Consider the following 26,075-nt stretch of genomic DNA (forward strand, 5'->3'; position numbering starts at 1 on the left):
ATAAAAACAGTGGATCCCAATTAATTGCAAACACATTTTTTGTGAATGTTGTTTAGTGAAAAAGTGATTTTTATTCTTGCATATAAAAATCCTCAAGTGAGTGAACACTGTACAGTTCGTCAATTTCACAGAAAACGTATTTTTTTTTTTTTTTGTCCAGACGTGTTTTGTTTACATTTTGAGATTTCTAAAAAATTTTTATGGTCTCATATGATAAAACATTATCAGTTCTACCTTGCATTTCAAAATTTGACTACTTTGGTTCATAAATGTGCATTTTATAGCAAATTTTAGGGTCGAAAATGAGCAAAAATGGCTGTTCCACTGAAAAGAGACTTTTTTTTCAGACATGATTCTTAATGTTAGACAAAGGTGGAATTGAAACTTTTTTTCATGTTCAACGACAAGACTGTGGAAACCACAATGGACATATGTCACACAAATTGAAAATGCCATTAAGAAAAGATATTTTTCGATTTTTTGTTAATTTTTGTACCTGTCCCAGAGGTTTGTGTCAGTTCTGTTACCGTGATTAATCACATAACAAAAATAAATGCTCCCAAAAGCTATTATTGAAATTATTTGTTGCCAAGGATCTACATATTCTCACCTTTTATATGGATGGCAGAATGAACTGAATCTGAGAATATGTACCTAAAAATTTCAGTTTTGGTAAGTAGTCTATGCATGGCTAATTTCAAAATTTAAAATCAATCCTGTTACCCTGTCTAAATGGGGTGTGCAGTAACTTAATCAAATATTAGAAGTTGCCATACATAAGAAGCAAACCGGGAGACTACCAGGAGCAATAGAGTTTAATAAATAATGGTGGATGAATTCTTATGTTGCATCATGTTTGTTTGAAAAGGCACATTTAGGTATGTTCAACTTCTACAGTAATTGAAAGTATACATTTTGTTTTTCCTTATACAATTTTCTATTTATTCTAATGCAGATGATTTAATTTAGAATGACATTTTTAGGTTTCATGTTTTGGCTTTTTGTCAGTTAAGAATCATTGAATTTACTATAGGGGCTCAGAGTTGCATGTTGACCATTAAATTGGCTTGAATTTGTTAATCATGGCAAGTTTTTTCTTGTGTGTTTGCTTGCCATTTTAGTACAATTTTTAAGTCAGAAAACCCCAGAACCCGGGGGCTTCGCCCTCCCTTGTCCCCCCACCAGGGCACTGCCCTGGACCAGCTGGGGGCCTGCGGCCCCCAGACCCCCGGCTAAATTTTTCAGATAATTTCACCAGCCCCAAATCACATCCCTGAATATATATTTGAGAGTTAAAATCGACCGCAAAGTTGGGATTCGAGCTGCCCCGCTGATCCAGCCAGCCCCGAGTGCTTGACATCACAGCGGTAACCGGTTTTAAGGCCGAGGCCTTTGACAGCTATAGACCAAAGTCATATAAATAAACATTTATGGTGAAAGTAAGAAATACTGTCACCGACTTGCTCAGCTAAGACTGATTTGACTTCATTGATTTGTGGGTTGACTCTCATTAAAACAGGATAGGTGTTATAACTTATGCAACATACATGTACATGCATGCATTTTCACTGATAAAACGTAAAAGGCTAATTAAATAATCAGATGAACTGAGACAATCACATTCTGAAGCAAATTAAATAATCTTATACCGGTAACTTAAACACACAATACAAGTTACATGTATTAATCTAAATGCAGGTAAACAACGTGTTGTTTTTGTATCCAAATGCGAGTCGGAGCTTACCCGTCTGTGTTCTCGCTTCTTGAAGGCCAACCTTGTGGCTGATTGTTTTGAAATAATCTGACTTTCAGTTGTTCGTTCAGTTCTCCGTTCATTCGCTTCTTCCACGTAAAGGCGAGATGGCAGCAATATCCAGCGGAGAAATCAGATGGCTGGGCCACTCATTCTCCATTTTCTTCATACTCTGTACTCCGCCATTACTGCTCAGCTCAGGCAATTACTAAAACCTGGGACGGGACGTCACTGGTTTTAGCAAGAACTGTGGGGAGGTCACTGCCCGAGCGATAATATGTCACGTCCCGTTCCAGGTTTTACCAACAACCCTCTGCTCACACTCCGGGAGAACTGATGCAACTGAACTTGCTTTCCCTTTTTTTAAAAATAAAAAAATAAATACTTGTAGTTTTATTTAATTGTTGGTACTGCACCCTCTTTCAATACGGATTTATAGGCAACGCTCCTCAACAGATCAGAGGTTTCATACGAGTCTTCAGTAAAATGTGCAGAGCAGAGGAGAGACCACTTCATAGGCGCCCAAAGTGCCCGTGAACTTCTCGCAAAACGTGTCCAAATCTTTGCAGTGCGATCATTCTTGGGCCATGAATGCAACATAAATCCACCTTCTGTCGTGTTGCTGCACCCACCAGCAACACATCTATGTGGCATGGCGATGAATTAGCTCAAAATGGAGGATCGGAGTTGCAGTCAGCTCTGTGTTTTAGTATAGCAGAAATGGCAATGAGACCGATAGACTTCCTGCTGTGACGTTAAGGACGTCAAGGTCATTCACTCAGACCGCTACCTATATAAATCACTTTAATCGTAAAAATTACTGCATTAGATTTATTGTTAACGCTTAAAACTATTCCTGTGCCGTTCTTGAGGTCTCAAGGCATTTATAAATGAAAGTGAGGCCATGGTTCTGTGTATCTCCTTTAAGCCAAGCAGCCTTTGTTTGTCACAAGTACACTCAAGCACAGAATTAAGCGCACAGTGAAATTTAACCCATCTGAAGCAGTGAACATGCACACAAGTGAGCAATGAGTGCGCGCGCACACCCAGAGCAGTGGGCAGTTACAGTATGCTACAGTGCCCAGGGAGCAGTTGGGGGTTAGGTGCCCTTGTTCAATGGCACTTCAGCCCAGCCTAAGGGGTCTCCTTCACCCTAACACAGGTGTATTTGTACAGACTGATGACAAATTAAAGGAAAGACCTGCTTAAATGAGTGGACAAACATAAGAGAATAAAATATTGACCAGGCCCAGTTAACCTCTTTTGAATGAAGATGAAAAGATCTGCGTCACTTGGAAAAGAGCAGGGAATTGCATGTTCAGGGGCCATGATGCTTGTGCCTTAATGTGATGTGTGAGAGTTAAACGGTGCCAAAATCATCAGCACTTGTGTACAAGTTTGTGGAAAAAGTGGTCTGTTTAGATCAGTCATCCTTATCAACATGTGGGTGAACACCAAGAGAAAAGTACAGGCCTGAATGCTTGACCCCTACAGTGAGGTAGTGAAGGAGGTGTTGTGCTGTGCAGGCATCTTGCTGATATGTTTTTGCTTCCACTTGCTCCCCTGGAAGGAAGACCCGGTACAAATCAATACAGTGATGAAACATTTTCTATCCTGATGCAAGTGGTTTCTTCCATGATGACAATATCCTCATCCACAAGACACCATAAGGGCTCGCTGAGCAGTTTGATGACTCTGAAAATGATGTAAATTGATATAGTATGGCCTTCGGTCACCAGGTTTCAGCCCAATTGGACTGATGTTACTACACCACCACCGTCATCATCAAAACTGCAACTTGTATAATCTATTTCGTAAGATCTTTTTGTTTTCCTTCTTGCTGTGCATTTCCAGAAACTTGTCGAATCTGTGTGTAATTGTGTGGACAGTTAAAATCTGGTGGCTCATGGTGGCCCAGCACTTTATTAATTAGGCCCCCGTCACACTTATTCGGAATTAGCAAGAATCAAGCAGAACCAGCCGGAATGCAAAATTTTTCAAAATTCGGGCGGGAATTTCAAACTGACCAACATTCTTACAGCTTTGTAAGAATGCCGTTCGAATACTTAGAATTCTCTTCGAACCCGCCTCGAATGATTCTTGCACGTTCCGGGTGTATTAGCTTTCGAATGCAGTTCAAATGTAGTTGGAACAGAGCAGGAATACCTGGAATGCAGCAAGAATATTAAGAATGCACGTTGAATGCCATACGAGTGCGGTTCGATTGCTGCCTGAATACCACCCAGAGTCTGGTTGGAAGGTGCCTTGAATGGTGTACGAATTCACCTCAAATGCAGTCAGAACGCTTCCGGAATAGCCGCCGAATATGTTTCGAACGTCTAAGAATTCAAAGAGAATGCAGCTCGAATACTTAGAATGTACTTCAAATATCCCGTAATATACGAAGAATTTTCATTCTGACAGCATTCCGGCTCATTCGAGGCACATTCGGGACATTCTGGCAGGATTTGAAGTGGCTTGCCATTTCGATCTTTCCCTCGGCTCGAACGCGATCAGAATGTTCCGAATGCTGTTGGAATGCCGTAAGAATATTTAGAATGCAGTTAGAATACACTTCGAATGCCGTTCGGTATTTCTCCTCTTCGAATGCACCTCGAACGCTTTGAGCATGAGCAAAACATTCGGGCCGGCCACAAGAATGGGCCCGAATGTTTGGAATGCACTTAGAATGCAGTCAGAATTTTTAGAATGCACTTCGAATATCCCGGAATATACGAAGAATTTTCATTCCGACGGCATTCCGGCTCATTCCGCCTCTAGTGTGACTACCCTATAAGATCCTTTATATTGTATTTTCATTTAATTTGTCATTCAGCTGTATATTTGCTAGTTGGGCAAGAAGGGTAGCTTTTCATTATACTACTTGTAACCACTGTATGTGAAAAATAAGTGATTTTTAAAGATGCAGGAAAATAATTTCAGCTGAAGATTGGCAAAAGTGACACTTTTTTTAGGTTTTGTTTAGTTTGTTTTTAAAGCTATAATTCTGTTTATGACGATGGCATGTAGTTTGGGATAGGCCAATTTTTCAAGACTCTTGATTGCTCATGATTAAGTGCAATGAGAATAAAAAGTTTAATTTGTAAATCAGTGTGAATACCAGATAAAAGATCGAAGCCTCTCACCAAAGCTTAGGGTAGGGTTGTTTAAAAAAAAAAAAAAATAGGTGGGTTTTTCATGTATTTTGTCTAATCTGTTTATTTTAAAAGCTTCCTACTTCAGCCAAAAATGTTAAAATTATATCAGGCTTGAATCCTTTTTTTTTCTTTTCTCTTTCTTTCACTCTCTCACGCCTGGTTAATTGCACTCTCATGTCCTCTCACTCTCTTCTTTTCTCCAGTCACTGTAGTCAGACTACTTTCATGCTTAAAGTTTGGGTTTGTGAACATTTGACACGGGATCAAGCATATTAAATATGCATACAAATTTCCCACCAATTCTGACACGACACTTCCAACTCCTTTGAATTATGATCAGAGGTTTATCAGGGTGACTCACAGCATAGCAGCTCTGGAATATCATAGTATGAAGTATAAAACTTTTGCTCCTCTGACTTAACCATTTTTAGTAAAACTCTGCAGCTTTAAAATAAGTAGGTGGACTGGTAGTTGTAATTTTGGAAACCTTGCATCCTATCTAACATTACTGGTTATAGACGAATCACCGGATATGTACCACATTATAAACCAAGGTGTTTATTTTATAGCCATAAAACGTACTTATGTACTAAGCCATTTATACCAGTGAAGTCATTCTGGACCAGCTTACACATATGGGTTCATTTCCCTCTCTGTAGGTGACCAAATTGCCCAGCGGCCTTGTGATTGCTTCCCTGGAGAACTATTCTCCGGCCTCTCGTATCGGTGTTCTTGTGAAGGCTGGCAGTCGTTATGAGCCCCACGACAGCCTGGGTGTCACACACGTGCTCCGGCTGGCGAGTGGTCTGGTAGGTTATGATTTATGGCAGTTAATGAATAAATGCTCTTTGTGTACTTGAGTGCGCTATTTAATGTACAACCCCAATTCCAAAAAAGTTGGGACACCGTATAAAGCATCAATAAAAACAGAATGTGAAGACTTGTAAATCATGGAAACCCTAGATTTCATTGAAAATAGTACAAAAACAACATCAGATGTTGAAACTGAGAAATGTTATTGTTTTTTGGAAAATATATGCTCATTTTGAATTTGATGTCAACAACATGTTTCAGAAAAGTTGGGACAGGAGCAACAAAAGACTGAAAAAAGTTGTGTAATGCTGAAAAAAAATTTGGTTAATTGGCAACAGGTCAGTAACATGACTGGGTATAAAAAGAGCATCCCAGAGACGCGGAGTCTCTCAGAAGTAAAGATGGGGAGGGGTTCACCGCTCTGTGAAAGACTGCATGGGCAAGCAGTGCAACAATTTCAGAATAACGTTCCTCAATGTAAAATTGCAAAGAATTTGGGGATCACACCATCTATGGTACGGTACATAATATCATTAAAAGACTCAGAGAATCTGGAGAAATCTCTTTTTGCAAGAGACGAGGCTGAAAACTGATGTTGGGTGCCTGTAATCTTCAGGCCCTCAGGAGACACTGCATGGGCTCAGGAACACTTCAGAAAACCATCGTCTGTGAAAACAGTTCATTACTGCATCCACAAATGCAAGTTAAACCCAGATATAAACAATATCCAGAAACACCGCCACCTTCTCTGGGCTTGAGCTCTTTTACGATGGACTGAGGCGAAGTGGAAAATTGTCCCGAGGTCTGACGAATCAAAAGTAGAAATTCTTTCTAAAAATCATGGACACCACGTCCTCCAGGCTAAAGAGGAGAGGGACCATCCGGCTTGCTATCAGTGCACAGTTCAAAAGCCAGCATCTGTGACGGTATGAGGGTGCATTAGTGCACATGACATGGGTAGGTTGTACATCTGGGAAGGCATCATTAATGCTGAATGATATTTACATGTTTCAGAGTAATATACTGCCATCCAGACAAAATCTTTTTCAGTGAAGGCCTTCCTTCTTTCAGCAAGACAAACCGCTTCCTGACAATGTTAAAACTGCATGGTTTCGTAGGAAAAGAGTCCGGGTGCTAAACTGGTCTGCCTGTAGTCTAGACCTGTCTTCTGTTTGAAACATTTGGTGCATTATGAAGCGCAAAATATGACAAAGGAGACCCCAAACTGTTGAGTAACTGAAATTGTATACCAGGTAAGAGTGGGACAACACTTCTCTTTCAAAGCTACAGCAATTGGTCTCCTCAGTTCCCAAACGTTGTTAAAAGTAGAGCTGATGCAACATAGTGGTAAACATGCCCCTGTCCCAGCTTTTTTGAAACGTGTTGCTGACATCAAATTCAAAATGAGCATATATTTTTCAAAAAACAATACAATTTCTCAGTTTCAACATTTAATTTGTTGTCTTTGTACTATTTTCAATGAACTATTGGGTTTCCATGATTTGCAAATTATCGCATTCTATTTTTATTTACAGTTTACACAGCATCCCAACTTTTTTGGGGTTGTATTTACATGTACTTTTTCACATTTTAGACAACCAAAGGAGCCTCTGCGTTCAGGATCTGCCGTGGCATTGAGGCTGTTGGAGGAAGTCTTGGGTGGGTTTCCTGTTTCTCCACATTGTGTGTTATTAATATGTTCTGCAAACTTTCTAATGTGTGTTGCATATTTTTATACAGAGTGTCCACAACCCGGGAAACCATGGTCTACACCGTGGACTGTTTGAGAGATCACATGTAAGCACAACCTGTTAATGTGTGTTGACTTAAAGGTTCTGACTGCAAAGTTGAATTCTGGGTAAAAATGTTCTATTTCTGTTACTTTTGGAGTTTCGAGATGTTTCGCGTTGATTTGAGTTGAAGTTGAGGACCTGCTGCACACACTGTGTGTCCTATATGTAAATGTTTTGCCGAGATAAAAAGCGTCCCGCATTTTATGATTCCGGAGATCGCCAAAGCAAGTGATCAACAATATCACGTGACCACCATGAGGCATGTTTGACCTACTTTTAACCGAAACAAGTCAGCGTGGGCAAACATGGCGGACTCTGCTCTCCCGCCAGTGAAAAAGAAAAGGAAAATATGAAAGCGAATCAGCTAGAAAGCGCACCAGAAAAGCTTTGGACACCAAAAGGTTGTCTGCAGAAATTTTCGTGAAGGGACGGATTGACCGTTGGAATCGACTAAAGGATGAAACGGGCGCGAAATCTGACGAAGAATTTGCAGCGCTCGTCTTGGATTGGCGAGTCTGAGTATGGAGTTATGCACCTAATGTTTTGATCTTACAGAGAAACAAACAATAACACAAAAAAGCAGGAACAGAGAAAAAATGTCTTTGTTTCACGGATCTATTCGCAAATGTCAACCACAAATTACATCCCTGCGACTCCAAAACTCTCAGAGGTTGATGCAGAGTCACGATGTTTTCCACATCACCATCTTGGTGTGATGCAGTTCCAAAGTTATACTAATTAGTTAAAGCTCCTCATGTTCGGCTGTTTCAGTAGGGCCGTACCGTTTACCTCAAGTGGTAGGAAAACGGTCCCAAAACGGAGAAAAGCGACCTTCAGCACATCAAAATGATCACATCTTGTCCACATATTGTTCTTGCGGGACATAGGAAAATACCATGCACAATAAAAATAAAAAAAAATTTCAGATGACTTTGCAGTCAGCGCCTTTTAAGTGTTTAATTTTTGCACTGAGGTGTGCATATATTATAGATTGTGTGTTTCTGATTATAGTGACACAGTCATGGAGTATCTGATCAATGTGACCACTGCACCAGAGTTTCGGCCATGGGAGCTGTCTGACCTCGCTCCCAGAGTGAAATTGGACAACGCCATCGCCAGCCAGAACCCACAAATTGGTGTGTTCCTGTTTAGCATAGTCCATACTTCCTTTTCTCTCCATAATAAGGACACACATTTAGCAGGGATGAGGTTTTTCCGCTTTTTGCCGGAATTCCGCTTTTTTTGGACTCAAAAATGCTATTTTTCATATTATTGCAAATCCATTGAGAATTTTTTTTATTTATTAGGGGGGTAGGGTTCGTTTATCCTGGTGACTGAGACTGAACTTGTCAGTCGATAGATGTAGACCAGTGTTTACATTTCTCTTCGAATGCCTCCATTTTGATTCCTGCATAATCTCATTTAACGATAGCTTGTATGTGAAGTAAAACTTGCGTTATCTGCCTTTTGATTGGTCAAAACATTGACATTAAGGATATAACAGCCAACCAACATTCATCATAGTGAAAACTTTCCCACTATTTCTCTGTGACTTCCAAATTTGCTTGTGTTGTACATTTCGATAGTTATTATGTTCATAATATGTTCAAACATCAAAATGCCGAATACGATTGACAAGCGAGATGAAGCTAAGGTGCGTGAAATAGATGCGAGTGTGAAGAATAAGTTCAGATGGGACTGGTTGGATAATAAAGTTATGCTAGCCCCGGTAGATAGCAAGCATGGATCGGTGTTGGTAACCACTGGTGAATTCGTGAAAAAACTCGACGTTCCCGGTAAAGCTCTTTGTACGGTGTGTGACGATGTAATATTTTACGGATCGAGAAGATTAAAGGCTCTACAGAGTCATGCTGGATCAGTGAAACACCGTAAGAAAACATTTTTGCTAAAGAGCAATTACTCCATATCAAGTGCTTTTAAGCATACTTCAAGTTCAGCTACACCCGCGGAGCCGGGCACGAGCAACCTGCTGGCGACTGGTACTGCTGCGATCACCACCACAGGCTCAGCTTCAACGACTTCGTCCGTGAAGCCCGTTGTGCCGATATCAGGCAGGGTATCTCACCAGCAGGTATAAGTCAAAACTTTTTTTTTGAAACATTTCATTTATGGGTATATTATTACAAAACCTAAAAGGTTGCATTGAACATGCTGAAAAATTCAAACAAGGTGGGATATGATATTTAAGAAGGAACACTGGTCATGATGCAAAAGTTTCAGTTGATGGCATGTTGAATTGGGATATTAACTTCTAGAAAAATACATGTATTTCATTGTAAAATTAACGTTTTTTTGGGTGTTTAAGTTGCCAAAATCCATCAGCTTCCGGGGGCTTCGCCCCCTGGTCCCCCACCAGGGTGTTGCCCCTGGACCTCACTGGGAACCTGCGGCCCCCAGACCCCCTGCTACTTTTCAGATTTTTTTCTCAACATGCACTCTCATCCCTGATTTAGTTAAGTTGGCAAAGGCTTTTATCGAAAGTGAGGAAAAATCCAATTGAAGCCCAAAGCTGTTACAGCAGCTGACAGTGACTGAACAAGACTGAGCTTCAAACTAACCAGAAACAAACTAAACACAAGGTTTGGAGAAAGCACAAGTACTAAAAGGCCATACACTGTAGTTACAAGCAGTCAGTCAAACTACAGAAAAGGTGATGGAATAATTCAAAGAAAGCTGACCAGTAATAATAATAATATTTTGATAATCCAATTTATTAATCTAGCTAATAGTATACACTACCGTTCAAAAGTTTGGGGTCACCCAGACAATTTTGTGTTTTCCATGGAAAGTCACACTTTTATTTCCCACCATAAGTTGTAAAATGAATAGAAAATATAGTCAAGACATTTTTCTGGCCATTTTGAGCATTTAATCGACCCCACAAATGTGATGCTCCAGAAACTCAATCTGCTCAAAGGAAGGTCAGTTTTATAGCTTCTCTAAAGAGCTCAACTGTTTTCAGCTGTGCTAACATGATTGTACAAGGGTTTTCTAATCATCCATTAGCCTTCTGAGGCAATGAGCAAACACATTGTACCATTAGAACACTGGAGTGAGAGTTGCTGGAAATGGGCCTCTATACACCTATGGAGATATTGCACCAAAAACCAGACATTTGCAGCTAGAATAGTCATTTACCACATTAGTAATGTATAGAGTGGATTTCTGATTAGTTTAAAGTGATCTTCATTGAAAAGAACAGTGCTTTTCTTTCAAAAATAAGGACATTTCAAAGTGACCCCAAACTTTTGAACGGTAGTGTATGCCCTGTGCCTTTATTATTTAGAAACATGACCAGTAACTTTTGACTGATAATTTTATAGATTGAGTCCTCTTCTCTCAACTGTTTCTCAAACATGAGCCTCGTATGAGTTGGTGGCATGTCCAGTGAGTGTCACGAGTATACAGGGCAAGAACTGAGACTCTGATACTTCAGTCACCATGACACCAACGGGATTTTAAAATAAATCCTTTTCATGCTGGACCCTCCTGAAGTCACCAGGAGAAAGAGCTACCATATTGAATTGCGTAGCATCATATTCTTTTGCATTGCATCATATTGCGTTGAATCAAATCCTATGGAATCACACTGCATCGCAATAGGCATGAATTACTCATTGGCCACTTTATTAGGAACACCCATCCACCTGCTGTTTGATGCAGTTCTCTAATCAGCCAATCTCTTGACAGCAGCACAATGCATAAAATCATGCAGATACAAATCAAGAGCTTCAGTTACTGTTCACTTCAAACATCAGAATGGGAAAAAATTGTGATCTGTGACTTTCACTGTGGCGTGGGCACTGGCACCAGATGGACTGGTGTGAGTATTTCAGAAACTGCTGATCTCCTGGGGTTTTCACACGCAACAGTCTCTAGAGTTTACACAGAATAGTGCAAAAAAATACTGAGTGAGTGACAGTTCTGTGGGTGGAAACCAGAGGTGGATAAAGTGCCCAAGTTTATTACTTAAGTCAGAGTACAGATCCCACTGGTTAAATGTTACTCCGATACAAGTGAAAGTTGTCCAGTCAAATTTTTACTTAAGTTAAAGTACTGAAGTACTTGCTTTTAAAAATACTTAAGTATTAAAAGTACATTTTCTGTCGACGCACTGTTGTATTATTGCTACAACGCTTACAGTACCGAATGCCTCTGAAGCAACCGACTGGATTTTTTGACTAGTTTGTAGAACCTGTAGAGCTGAAGCTCCACCTGACATGCTAGCAAATTCTTTTCAAACTCGAAATCATATTTGGTAGCTAAGGCTACTAGAAAAGAGATTTCTACATTGTTTATTTGGCAAGATTATGCTAAAGTTAACATTATTCATGTTAGCGTAACTCTGTTTTTACATGCTAACTAACAGTGTCCAAGTTAACTAGCTATGTGTTAACGTTAGCCATGGACAAGGCTGTAGTAACTTGGTGGGAAAATCCATAGAAAGTCATTTGACTAACCAGACTGCATAGCTATTGCAACCTTATCGCTAGCTCTAAAAGCACAGACCACTTCATTGCAAGCTTTCTCTTGGAATAAAATGTTTATATACCTCAGTATTCTTCCACAGGTTGGATGGCGAGTTTTTGTAGGCCGTGATGTGCTCCGTTTTAGGCAAACATTTAAAACGAAATGAATCTTTAATCCTTTCAGAAAACAAACATGGGTTCATAGGCCATGAGGGCGCGCATTCTCTGGGAAAAACCTCCTCCTTCCATTCTGTCATAAATTGATCGTGTTTAAATAATACTGCTGAGAAATTGAACTTGATTTTATACAGTCTATGGACGTGAAATGACCCTAGTGATTACTGATCGGCTGTCTCAGTGGCACCTGCGAAAAAACCAATCATGTTTCAGAAAAGAAAACAAAAAACATCCACTTTCAAAGCTGCTTCATAGTAACGAGGACCTTGATAGAAATGTAGTGGAGTAAAAAGTACAATATTTGTCTTTCAAATGTAGTGAAGTTAGTCATAAGTTTCCAAAAAAATGAATACTCAAGTACAGATACTCAAGTAAATGTACTTTGTTACTGTCCACCTCTGATGGAAACACATTGTTGATAAGAGAGGTCAGAGGAAAATGACCCAGATTGGTTCAAGCTGCCAGGAAGGATACAGCAACTCTTTACAACCGTGGTGAGCAGAAAAGCATCTCAGCATGTAACAGCAGAAGACCGCTTTGGGTTCCACTCCTGCAGCCAAGAACAGGAAACTTAGTCAAGAACAAGTTCCTATTAAAGCGGCCAGTGAGTGTGTATCATATCACATTAGTAGTTGCTTCATATGTATCTGATTGTTGGCAATGCACCGAGATGTGTATCACATCTCCTCAGTGATGGAAGTGAACATCCCTATTGAACACAGGATGCATTTTGTTGTAAAGCATCCTAATACTGACATCATCGTCGTATGCAAAAAATGGTACAGCGTCGTTGGTGTATACCTGACAACAGTGATGCAGAGATCTGTTTAACCACAAGATTATATTAACAGAGCAAAACATAAAACCATCATTTAAAAAAGCTGAAACCTGATCTCCGAGACACTGAATTGACATGCTTGACGCATAAATTATAATAAACGTAGGCTTACCTCTGTTCTATGTTAGTACAGTAACTGAAAATACATATGAAATTACTGATGCCATGTGATTTTTGATTGTAAATTATACACCTGATTTGTGTGCTCCGTTTCTCTTACTTGTCCTGTATGTGTGAGATGTTACTATGTTATGGCATGTAGAATTCGGCTTGTATACCTGGTCAGTGGTTGAGTCCTGGCTCAGTAGTTAAGGCTCTTTGCTGCTGCCTGGATGTTGCAAGCTTTCCAGCAATGACAAGTTGTTGGTTCCTTGAGCAAGGCTGCTAACCCTCAACTGCTCAGTAGTATCCTGTCTGAATTGTAAGTTGCCTTGGATAATGTTGATGTCGCTCTGTTCCTCCAAGGTCTGCTTGAGAGTCTGCATGCTGCTGCTTACAAGAACGCCCTTTCCAACTCTCTGTACTGCCCAGAGTACATGGTGGGCAAAATCACCACAGATCAGGTGAGACCAAAACTTGTAACTGGTTGTGGGTGTAGTTTAATTATATATATAATTTTTTAAAAAACTTAAAATTTCTTCTCCACAGTTGCATGCCTTCATTCAAAACAATTTTACAAGTGCAAGAATGGCACTCGTTGGCCTTGGTACGTTGTGTATTTTACTGATTTCATTTACTTTACATTTTAGCTAGTCTAAAAGTGTGATTTGTTTTTAACCAGGGAGATCAGCTGCCAAAGTGAGCAGCACTGAACTGCCATTGATCATGTGTCTGAAACACTGATGTCTGTTGTATAGGTGTGGACCACACTGTTCTCAAACAAGTAGGAGAGCAGTTCCTGAATATCCGTAGTGGAGCAGGCACTGTCGGGTCAAAAGCCCTGTACCGTGGAGGTAGTGCATCAAATACAAGCATTTCCTTTCTGAACTTAATACATGCTTCAAGTTCTTGAACATTGAACCATTCAGTAGCAGCCACTTTAAAATATTATTACTCACTAGTATTCTAAAGCGCCTTTTTTTTTTTTTTTTACTGCATTTGCATTTACAGCCAAGGGGAAATGTTCTTATACCTATAGCTCTTGATCAGTCGTTCTCAAAGTGGGGTCTGTGAAGATTAACCTGGGGTTCTTTTACCTTGTTACAGCATTAGAAACTATATCCTATCCTTATTGAAACTTTTTATTAATGAGTTCTTATAGTTATTACCTCCAAGTAGGTTATTCTTCCAGTGCAGTTTGTTTGTCTTATTGTAAGTAGGATTGCACAAAACCTACCAGCCCAATTTCGATAAAATGTGGTGGAATTGTGTAGTAGGGGCCAAGGAAGTACCTGATAAATTTTGGACTATAGCCGAGTCATGGCGCTCTCTTGAGTGCTGTAGTAATCCCTGATGTGGGTGGGGCACAGAAGCATGGCAGGCGAGAGTTAGTGTTCACACAGACACTTTATTTTGCTGTTTTCCTTAGCTTTTCAGCTTTTCTCAGTCACACACGCAACACACACGTGTTCTGGTCAGGGGAGAGATTCTTCTCTGCTCTCCCCCTCCCTTTATACTCCATCCCTGCAACAAACAAGCACACGCACACATTAATTGACACCAGGTGTAATGACTTGGCCACTTACCTTCCCTGACCCTGCCTTCCGTTCACAGACTGCTGCTTGGCCACACCCCCGCTGCCACATACACTACCGTTCAAAAGTTTGGGGTCACCCAGACAATTTTGTGGTTTCCATGAAAAAAGTCAAACTTTTACCACCATAAGTTGTAAAATGAATAGAAAATATAGTCAAGACATTTTTCTGGCCATTTTGAGCATTTAATTGACCCCACAAATGTGATGCTCCAGAAACTCAATCTGCTCAAAGGAAGGTCAGTTTTATAGCTTCTCGAAAGAGCTAAACTGTTTTCAGCTGTGCTAACATGATTAGAAAACCCTTGTACAATCATCCAATTAGCCTTCTGAGGCAATGAGCAAACACATTGTACCATTAGAACACTGGAGTGATAGTTGCTGGAAATGGGCCTCTATACACCTATGTAGATATTGCACCAAAAACCAGACATTTGCAGCTAGAATAGTCATTTACCACATTAGCAATGTATAGAGTATTTCTGATTAGTTTAAAGTGATCTTCATTGAAAAGAACAGTGCTTTTCTTTCAAAAATAAGGAAATTTCAAAGTGACCCCAAACTTTTGAATGGTAGTGTACCCCCACCACCCGACTCAGGCCGGGGAGCTGTCTGGCCTGAAGCTAACTCCCTGCCGATGGGACAGGAAGTCCGCCACCACCATCTGTGCCCCCGGCCTGTGGATCACCTCGAACTTAAATGACTGGAGAGCGAGATACCAACGGGTGATCCGCGCATTGGCATTCTTCATACGGTGGAGCCACTGGAGGGGCGTGTGGTCCGAACAGAGTGAAAGGGCACCCCAGCAGGTAGTAACGGAGGGTGAGAACCGCCCACTTGATGGTGAGACACTCCTTTTCAATTGTGCTGTACTTGCTTTCGTGCATCGACAGCTTTCGGCTGATGTACAGCACCAGGCGCTCCTCACCCTCCACCTCCTGGGACAAAACGGCCCCCAGCCCCCTGTCCGATGCATCAGTCTGCAAAATAAAGGGGAGAGAGAAGTCAGGGGAGTGTAAAAGTGGCCCCCACACAGTGCAGCTTTTACCTCAGAGAAGGCCTGTTGGCATTGCTCCGTCCACTGGACCGGATCTGGAGCCCCTTTTTTAGTGAGGTCGGTTAGCGGGCTGGTGACATCCGAATAGTTAGGTAGAAACCTACGATAATAGCCAGCCAGCCCCAAGAACCGCCTCACCACCTTTTTGGTCTTGGGCCTTGGGCAGGCCGCAATCGCTGCAGTCTTGTTAATTTGGGGACGCACCTGCCCATGACCCAAGTGGAACCCCAGATACCATACTTCCACCCGCCCAATCGCACACTTTTTCGGGTTAGCTGTGAGGCCCGCTCGCCTCAGCGACTTTAAAACAGCCCTCAGGTGTTCCAAGTGCTGCGGCCAATCATGACTGTAGATTATTATGTCATCTAGATAGGCGGCCGCGTAGGCAGCATGAGGGCGGAGGACCCTGTCCATAAGCTGCTGGAACGTAGCGGGCGCCCCGAACAACCCAGAAGGGAGCGTGACAAATTGGTGTAAACCAAACGGTGTGGAAAAGGCCGTTTTCTCTCTGGGTAGAGGAGTCAAGGGGATCTGCCAATATCCCTTGGTTAGATCCAGTGTTGAATAAAAGTGAGCAGCGCCTAACCGATCAAGCAACTCATCAATGTGAGGCATTGGGTACGTGTCAAATTTAGACACCACGTTGACCTTTCTATAGTCCACACAGAACCGGACCAACCCATCGGTCTTGGGAACCAGGACCACTGGGCTGCTCCAGTCACTGTGGGACTCCTCGATTATGCCCATTTTGAGCATGGCCTTGAGTTCATCCTGAACCACCTTTTTCTTGTGTTCGGGCAAGCGGTAAGGGTGGCTATGCACTACCACCCCCGGGGGCATTTCGATGTGGTGTTCTATGAGGTGGGTACGACCCGGAAGGGGCGAGAACACGTCGGAAAATTCCTTCTGCAACTTGGCTACCTCCGTGAGTTGGGTCGGCGAGAGGTGGTCTCCACAAGGGACTGGAGTGGTCCGAGATGTTATCTTTTTTTACCTCCGGCCCCAGCTCCGCCTTCTCTGGAACTACTGATGCCAACGCCACGGGGACCCCCTCATTCCAGCGTTTTAAAAGGTTGAGGTGGTAGACTTGCAGTGCCCCACCCCTATCTGTTCGCTTCACCTCATAGTCGACGTCTCCAACTCGCCGTGTGACCTCGAAGGGCCCTTGCCACTTGGCAACTAATTTAGAACTCGACGTGGGCAATAATACGAGTACTTTGTCTCCCGGCGTGAAAACTCTAAGGCGCGTGCCCGTCATACAGCCGGCTTTGACGTTCTTGTGCCTGCCGTAAATTCTCCTGCGTTAGGTGCGTGAGGGTGTGGAGTTTTGCGTGCAGGTCAAGAATGTACTGGATTTCATTTTTACTCTGTGAAGGTCCCTCCTCCCAATTTTCCCGCAGCACATCCAGAATGCCACGCGGCTTACGCCCATATAATAATTCAAAGGGAGAAAACCCTGTGGAGGCTTGTGGGACCTCTCGTACTGTGAATAACAGGGGCTCGAGACACTTATCCCAATTACGCGCGTCTTCACTTATGAATTTTCGGATTATGTTTTTGAGTGTCTGGTTAAATCGCTCTACTATGCCATCTGTTTGTGGGTGATAGACACTGGTGCAGATAGACTTAATCCCCAGTAACCCATACAGCTCACGCAATGTGCGTGACATAAACGAGGTGCCTTGGTCCGTCAGGATTTATTTCGGAATCCTGACCCGGGAGATAAAGCGGAAGAGTGCCTCTCCAATACTGCGTGCTGAGATATTGCGGAGAGGCACTGCTTCTGGATATCGCGTTGCATAGTCCACTAGAACTAAAAGCGATTATCCCCGTGCTGACTGATCTAATGGCCCGACAAGATCCATCCCAATTTGCTCAAACGGGGTCTCGATTAGAGGAAGAGGGTGCAACGGCGCTTTTGGAGTGGCCGCAGGATTGACTAATTGGCATTCACGGCACGCCACGCACACCCGACGGACATCCCCGCGAATCCCTGGCCAATAGAACCAGGCCCTTATTCGGGCTAGTGTTTTGTCTTGCCCCAAGTGTCCAGCCATGGGATTAAAGTGAGCCGCATGGAATACGAGTTCCCTACGGCTCTTTGGGATTAACAACTGGGTTACTTGTTCCTTAGATTGTACCAAGTGACTCAGGACACTCAAACTATCTCTAATAATGGCGAAATAGGGGAAGGTCGGTGCCGCGCTCGGCTGAAGAGTTTGACCATTGATTACTCTCACTTGGTCAAACGCATGCCGCAGAGTCTCGTCCCGCGACTGCTCTAACGGGAAATCCCCAAGGGACTCCCCGAGAGAGGGAGGAGGAGTGGGCTGCTCCTCACTCTGACGCGGTATCGACGTGGACGGCTCTGCGACAGCTGCTCCAGCCAGTGTCACACCGGGATCTTCCCATGACCTACTAAGGCAGGACCCACTACGTGTTAAATACTCCATTAATTCTTTAAATCCCGGCCAGTCAGTTCCCAAAATCAACGAGTGGGTAAGACGAGGACTAACCGCCACCTTTATTCTATGCGTTTGGCCCCGGAATAGAATATGGACAGACACTAGCAGGTAATGGTGAACATCCCCGTGCGCACACACAACACCTTCACTGCTCGTGCTTCCCCCAATGCCTCACCTTGCACCAGGCGTTGGTGAATTAAGGTCTGATTACAACAGGAATCCACCAAAGCATGACATGTATCCCCTTGAATACTCACCGGTATGTGATATGTTCCGGCCCGATCAGGGGCGGTTTCTGGCGCGTCGGGGATCCAGATGACAGCACCCACCTCCCTTGCGGAGCTCTGACTCTGGAGACGCTCCAATTCCCCGCCGTGCCAGCACACCGGCCCAGGCTTTCCCTCTGCACTGGTGTTATGGGTGTCACTCACCTGAGGGGGAGACAACACAGACACAGAAGAGGGAGATGGGAGGACACAACGGGTGCAACGGGCCGGCTGGGGAGGAGCCAGCCGCCGCCTTCGTGGCAGGGGAACGGGGTGGAGAGGGGGACAAGAGACAGGAGGGAGAGCGGGAGAGAGAGAGAGGGGGAAGAGAAGTGAGGGGAGACGTCTCGTCTGCCTGCCATCAGAGACGCCTCCAGATGGTCCTCCGCCAGCCCGATGGCTCGTTCCAGCGACACCGGGCGGTGACACTGGACCCATTTCGCCATTCCTTCTGGAAGTTGAGAGATCAACTGCTCCAGTGCCACCAGATCGATGATCTCCTCGGTGTTGCGGTCTTCCGCCCTCAGCCACCGCCGGCAGGCGTCCCAGAGTTGCTGGCCGAATGCAAACAGCCGGCCGACCTCCTCCAGTGTCAGCGTCCGGAAGCGCTGACGGTGTTGCTCTGGGGAGCGGCCGAGCCGCTGCAGGATGGCTTTCTTTAGGCCCGCATAGACCAGCTGGCTGTCAGCAGGGAGCTGCTGCGCTGCGAGCTGCGCCTCGCCAGTCAGGAGCGGGAGGAGGCGCGCCGCGCGCTGCTCCAATGGCCACCCCCACGCCTCGGCTGCTTGCTCAAAGAGAGCGAGGAACGCTTCCGGATCGTCCTGCGGTCCCATCTTCGTGAGGGTGGCGGCAGCGGTGGCCGACAGCCCGGCTGGCGTGAGCAGGTGCCGGAACGCCTGGCAATCTTCCTGCTGGGCCAGCATCAAGGCTTCGAAGCGCTGCTGCTGCTCCTTCCGGAGGGTGATCAGCGCTTGATGCTGGTTCTGCTGGGCGGTAGCGAGGGCAAGGATGAGCTCTTCGAACGGGGAGGACTCCATGGGGCGGTTCTCTTCTGCGTCCCGGGTTTCGGTACCACTGTAGTAATCCCTGATGTGGGTGGGGCACAGAAGCACGGCAGGCGAGAGTTAATGTTCACACAGACACTTTTTATTTTGCTGTTTTCCTTAGCTTTTCAGCTTTTCTCAGTCACACACGCAACACGCACGTGTTCTGGTCAGGGGAGAGATTCTTCTCTGCTCTCCCCCTCCCTTTATACTCCATCCCTGCAACACACACACACACACACACACACACATTAATTGACACCAGGTGTAATGACTTGGCCACTTACCTTCCCTGACCCCGCTCTCCATTCACAGACTGCTGCTTGGCCAAGCCCCTGCTGCCACAAGTGCCTTTCGAGTTAGCGTCTTTGGCTGGTCGCTTGACCTGAATGGGTTTAATCTGAACCTTAATAACTGAAAAGAAGTCGACCTCTAAATAATGTCAACTTGGTCCTAATGAGTTTTGTCAGTGGAAAGTTAAGGAATAGAAACCTCTGTATCCTGTAATTAGCCAGAACCTTACACTACAAGTATAAATATTAAGCCTAATAATTGGATTATGTTTTTGAAATAAATCTGGGCTGAATTGATTTGTAGTTATAGGGGTCCTGTCTGCATGATCCCATGTGCTACAGATCTTTATTCTATATTACAACAACTAAAGTAATATAAAGTGATTTTGTTTTGTTTGTATGAACTCAGTAAACTAATAAGCCTTGTTGTATTTGCGCAGGCGAGCTGCGGGCTCAGACCGGAGGCAGCCTGGTGCATTCAGCTGTGGTGAGCGAGAGTGTAGCAGCCAGCTCTGCCGAGGCTGTAGCTTTCAGCGTGCTGCAGCATGTTCTGGGAGCTGGACCGCACGTCAAGAGAGGCTCCAACACCACCAACAAACTGAGCCAGGCCATCTCCAAGGCTACGGCTCAGCCCTTCGACGTAAGTGAAGTCACGCACCAGAATGAGCAACCTTCCTGAATTCTGTCAGTGGGACTGGATTTCCATCGTGATCACTTCATAAATTAGTAGCTTATGCAATCATGACACTGGAAGCATTTCAGTGAGGGAGTTTGTGAATCAGGTAATTCGCAGTGATTTTGTTGAAAAAGTTAAGGATAAGAAATTGATTTTTTTCAGCTGATAATATTCAGTGTCCTGTGTTTTCTAAGGAAAGATTTCCACAGCTTGGTGTTAATTGAGTATACTGAGCGCGTGCTTGAATGGCTTTGCAAATCAGTGAAAGTTATGAGAAACGTTTAAAAGAAAAGCAAGCAAACGACCCGGTCAGGAGAACACCTGGATCTTCTCCTGTTTCTACTTCTGCTTATGTGCTTGTTTCTGAGCTGTTGACGTTTAGATGCTGTAGGTAGATCTAATTTTACAGATTCACAGTTCCAGTGTCTCAAACATCATGTTATATTGATAGTGGTAGGTGATGTGCTAATTTGACATTCTTTGTAATACAAAGTATACGATATGAGATGCAGGATTATTTTTGTGCAGTGTTTCTGTATGGTGAGGGTTTTTGGGGGGTTTTTTTGTTTGTTTTTTTGCATACCACCTGTCAGCTGTAGTTGTAGCAGTGCGTTTGAGTGCTATTGTTTTCATAAAGGCTGCCATTAGTTCTTGATTTTTCACTAAACCAGTATCACTCCATCACTTGTGCTTTTTCATAACAGTATTGTTGTAGGTGGCTTTAAGTGATTCGAATATTTCGCTGAGTGCAGCAGATGCACTGGCATGAGTAAAATCAATCCAACTGGTTATCATCTTGTTTTTACAGTCTGCGCAGTCCAATTGAGCCTTCAACAAGCTTAAAGTACTCTTTCCTCATTCAGAGTGAAGGAAATTGAGTAGTAATACAACCCTGATTCCAAAAAAAGTTGGGACAAAGTATAAATTGTAATATAAAAACGGAATGCAATGATGTGGAAGTTTCAAAATTCCATATTTTATTCAGAATAGAACATAGATGACATATCAAATGTTTAAACTGAGAAAATGTATTATTTAAAGAGAAAAATTAGGTGATTTTAAATTTCATGACAACAACACATCTCAAAAAAGTTGGGACAAGGCCATGTTTACCACTGTGAGACATCCCCTTTTCTCTTTACAACAGTCTGTAAACGTCTGGGGACTGAGGAGACAAGTTGCTCAAGTTTAGGGATAGGAATGTTAACCCATTCTTGTCTAATGTAGGATTCTAGTTGCTCAACTGTCTTGGGTCTTTTTTTTTGTCGTATCTTCCGTTTTATGATGTGCCAAATGTTTTCTATGGGTGAAAGATCTGGACTGCAGGCTGGTCAGTTCAGTACCCGGACCCTTCTTCTATGCAGCCATGATGCTGTAATTGATGCAGTATGTGGTTTGGCATTGTCATGTTGGAAAATGCAAGGTCTTCCCTGAAAGAGACGTCGTCTGGATGGGAGCATATGTTGCTCTAGAACCTGGATATACCTTCAGCATTGATGGTGTTTTTCCAGATGTGTAAGCTGCCCATGCCACACGCACTAACGCAACCCCATACCATCAGAGATGCAGGCTTCTGAACTGAGCGCTGATAACTTGGGTCGTCCTTCTCCTCTTTAGTCCAAATGACACGGCGTCCCTGATTTCCATAAAGAACTTCAAATTTTGATTCATCTGACCACAGAACAGTTTTCCACTTTGCCGCAGTCCATTTTAAATGAGCCTTGGTCCAGAGAAGACGTCTGCGCTTCTGGATCATGTTTAGATACGGCTTCTTCTTTGAACTACAGAGTTTTAGCTGGCAACGGCGGATGGCACGGTGAATTGTGTTCACAGATAATGTTCTCTGGAAATATTCCTGAGCCCATTTTGTGATTTCCAATACAGAAGCATGCCTGTATGTGATGCAGTGCCGTCTAAGGGCCCGAAGATCACGGGCACCCGGTATGGTTTTCCGGCCTTGACCCTTACGCACAGAGATTCTTCCAGATTCTCTGAATCTTTTGATGATATTATGCACTGTAGATGATGATATGTTCAAACTCTTTGCAATTTTACACTGTCGAACTCCTTTCTGATATTGCTCCACTATTTGTCCGCGCAGAATTAGGGGGATTGGTGATCCTCTTCCCATCTTTACTTCTGAGAGCCGCTGCCACTCCAAGATGCTCTTTTTATACCCAGTCATGTTAATGACCTATTGCCAATTGACCTGATGAGTTGCAATTTGGTCCTCCAGCTGTTCCTTTTTTTTGTACCTTTAACTTTTCCAGCCTCTTATTGCCCCTGTCCCAACTTTTTTGAGATGTGTTGCGGTCATGAAATTTCAAATGAGCCAATATTTGGCATGAAATTTCAAAATGTCTCACTTTCGACATTTTGATATGTTGTCTATGTTCTATTGTGAATACAATATCAGTTTTTTAGATTTGTAAATTATTGCATTCCATTTTTATTTACAATTTGTACTTTATCCCAACTTTTTTGGAATCGGGGTTGTAAAATAATCATGGTATAATTTTGCTATTAATTTCAATGCAGTTGTTTCCATCCTTGTCTCTCTCTTGAAAATGCACCCATACCACGCCATTAAAATGTTATGAGAAGAGGGTACACCCGTAACACAACTATTGAACCTTGTGTTAAAAGAAACATCCCTGTATGCGTTTATCCTCCACTTTGACTGTTGTAATTGTCTGAGATTGCTTTTATTCCATTTCTAGGCTCCTAAAGCCATCAAGTAAGCCGCTTTTGTGAAGAGTTGCTGTGCTTTTGTGTTATCAGCTCCGAGCTGTAGAATAGTTGAGTTTTCATTCGAACCTCATATACTGTTAGTTTGGTCTCGATGTCCACATGTATGTCCGTACATCTTGTTTTGTATACTTGGTTGTCCATAATTATTATTCATCGTTATACAGTGTCCTGTTTTGTTTGTATTTTAATTTTTTTTTTTTGAAGTCTAGTTTTATTTATTTTAATTAGACATCACTGTATAGCATTTTGTTCAGCTTGTTTTTAAATGTGCATTTTGTTATATGTTTTTTGTTAATTATAGTACCTATAAATTAATATGCCTGTAATTTCAAGGTTCATGAGATTCTCTCACACACAAAATATATTTCGATTAACTGCACAGACAGCCATTGTAACACTATCACAATATGGTCAATATTGTTCCTCAACAGGCCTCTGCGTTCAATGCCAGTTACTCTGACTCTGGGCTGTTTGGAGTGTACACGATCTCCCAGGCTGATTCAGCTAGAGATGTGAGTCAGATTTACATTCCCATTACCCACTGTCGCCTGGTTAATTATAAAATACCTTCCGATGGAGCTTGACAAATGCTATGCTTACCTGTAAGCCACATCTTAGACACATGACCAGTTGTCTCTTACCTTTTCTTCTGTGTTTGTTTTGTCAGGTGATCAAGGCTGCTGTTGGCCAAGTCAGTGCTATTGCACAAGGAAACCTGGCTGCAGAGGATCTCCGCAGAGCCAAGTGAGTGTCTAAGAAATATCTGCTTAGATACTTCTCTGGATGGGCTGTGAATTATGATTTCAAATCCTTGAAATGTGGTGGGGTTTTTTTTTTTGTGTCTAGGACACAGTTGAAGGCTGAATACCTTATGTCCATTGAGACTTCAGAAGGCCTTCTGGAAACTATTGGGACACAGGCACTGACCGAGGGCACTTACCATACTCCAGAGGCAATAGCCCAAAAAATTGATGCTGTGTCTTCAAGTGATGTCATCAATGTAAGCCACGGAATATAATTTGATTATTGTAATGCACCAGTCATTTCGTTTCCATTGATTGGCTTGTTTTTATTTTACTGAAAGTCTTCTGTATTACTAGAAAAAAGACATTAACAGCTGTTTCTGTTTGTCTTTAGGCAGCAAAAAAGTTCATGTCTGGGAAGAAGTCAATGGCTTCCAGTGGCCATCTGGTCAACACGCCTTTTGTCGATGAAATCTGAATGTCCTTTGGTGTTCCACTAATTTTGTCACCTCTGCCTAACTCTGTTTTAAAAAAAAAAAAAACACAAAAAGACCACAGTTCCAAGACGCATACTGTCATGCACAAAGTGATTATGCCGTCATCTCCAGTTGGTGTTGAAATATCTTGTAAGGGGGGAAAAGACGACACCTCATGCCTGTCCATTTGAAATGTATAGCACATGTAAACTAATAAAGTGTATTAGAAAAATGTGAAGTATGCTGTGTGATATTTATGAAGTCAGGCAGTATGGTGGTGCAGCAGGGAGTGTCACCTTCTCACATCTCTAGGGTTGATCTTGAACCCAGGTTACTGTCTGTGTGTGGGGTTTCTTGTGGGGTCCACCTTCTCCCAGAAACATGCATGTAGGTGGATTGGCTAAGCTAAATTGCCTGTAGATGTGAGGGTGCCAGCCTGGTGCCATGTGAGTATACCTGTTCACTGGTCAGGATAGGCTATGGATCTGCCTCTATCCTGACCAGGATATAAGTGGTTAGTGAATTAATTAGATAATTACAAATATCTGTCGTTCTTTATGACTCAAATTTAAGTTCAAAAGTGTGCATGATAGTGATGTACCGGTATGCTTCCATTAAACTTTCCACCCTACAGATCATATCATGTAAGACAAAGAAACATTAGAAGACGATTTGTCACATATACAGTGGTGTGCAAAGGTTTGGGCGCCCCTGGTCAAAATTGCTGTTACTGTGAACAGTTAAGCAAGTTGAAGATGAAATGATTTCCAAAAGGCATAAAGTTAAAGATGACTCATTCCCTTTATATTTTAAGCAGAAACAATTTTTTTTTTATTTTCATCGTTTACATTTTCAAAATGACAAAGGAAAAGGGCCCAAAGCAAAAGTTTGGGCACCCTGCATGGTTAGTACCTAGTAACACCCCCTTTGGCAAGTATCACGGCTTGTAAACACTTTTTGTAGCCAGCTAATAATCTTTCAATTCTTACCTGGGGGATTTTCACACATTCGTCCTTGCAAAAAGCTTCCAGTTCTACAAGTTTCTTGGGCTGTCTTGCATGCACTGCTCTTTTGAGATCTATCCACAGATTTTCAGTGATGTTTAGGTCAGGGGACTGTGAGGGCCATGGCAAAACCTTCAGCTTGTGCCTCTTGAGGTATTCCATTGTAGATTTTGAGGTGTGTTTTGGATCATCGTCGTATTGTAGGACCCATCCTCTTTTTAACTTCAACTTTTTTACAGATGGTGTGATGTTTGCTTCCAGAATTTGCTGGTATTTATTCGAATCCATGCTTCCCTTGACCAATGAAATGTGCCCTGTGCCACTGGCTGCAACACAACCCCAAAGCATGATCAATCCACACCCATGCTTCAGAGTTGGAGAGGTGTTCTTTTCCTGGAATTTGGCACCCTTTTTTCTCCAAACATACCTTTGCACATTGTGACCAAAAATTTCTTTTTTGATTTCATCAGTCCACAGGACTTGTTTCCAAAATGCATCAGGCTTATTTAGATGTTCATTTGCAAACTTCAGACGCTGAATTTTGTGGCTAGGACGCAGGAAAGGTTTTCTTCTGATGACTCTCCCA

The 26,075-nt window shown here is 42.8% G+C and overlaps 1 protein-coding gene across 1 annotated transcript in view; it reads left to right on the forward strand.

Annotated features, from left to right (window-relative positions):
• The window catches only part of LOC132898176 (cytochrome b-c1 complex subunit 2, mitochondrial), a 29,386-nt gene extending 4,669 nt beyond the window's left edge, over window positions 1–24,717 (forward strand). The window contains exons 3-14 of the mRNA XM_060939614.1: window positions 5,571–5,720; window positions 7,319–7,383; window positions 7,465–7,521; window positions 8,529–8,653; window positions 13,488–13,585; window positions 13,671–13,728; window positions 13,880–13,975; window positions 20,280–20,479; window positions 23,698–23,778; window positions 23,934–24,010; window positions 24,113–24,266; window positions 24,404–24,717. Coding sequence (XP_060795597.1) covers window positions 5,571–5,720; window positions 7,319–7,383; window positions 7,465–7,521; window positions 8,529–8,653; window positions 13,488–13,585; window positions 13,671–13,728; window positions 13,880–13,975; window positions 20,280–20,479; window positions 23,698–23,778; window positions 23,934–24,010; window positions 24,113–24,266; window positions 24,404–24,487 — 1,245 coding nt within the window. The 3' untranslated portion in view covers window positions 24,488–24,717. The remainder of the gene's footprint in view (window positions 1–5,570; window positions 5,721–7,318; window positions 7,384–7,464; window positions 7,522–8,528; window positions 8,654–13,487; window positions 13,586–13,670; window positions 13,729–13,879; window positions 13,976–20,279; window positions 20,480–23,697; window positions 23,779–23,933; window positions 24,011–24,112; window positions 24,267–24,403) is intronic.
• Window positions 24,718–26,075: the final 1,358 nt, after the last annotated feature.

The sequence above is a fragment of the Neoarius graeffei genome, chromosome 14 (assembly GCF_027579695.1).
Source record: "Neoarius graeffei isolate fNeoGra1 chromosome 14, fNeoGra1.pri, whole genome shotgun sequence".
Lineage (NCBI taxonomy): Eukaryota > Metazoa > Chordata > Actinopteri > Siluriformes > Ariidae > Neoarius > Neoarius graeffei.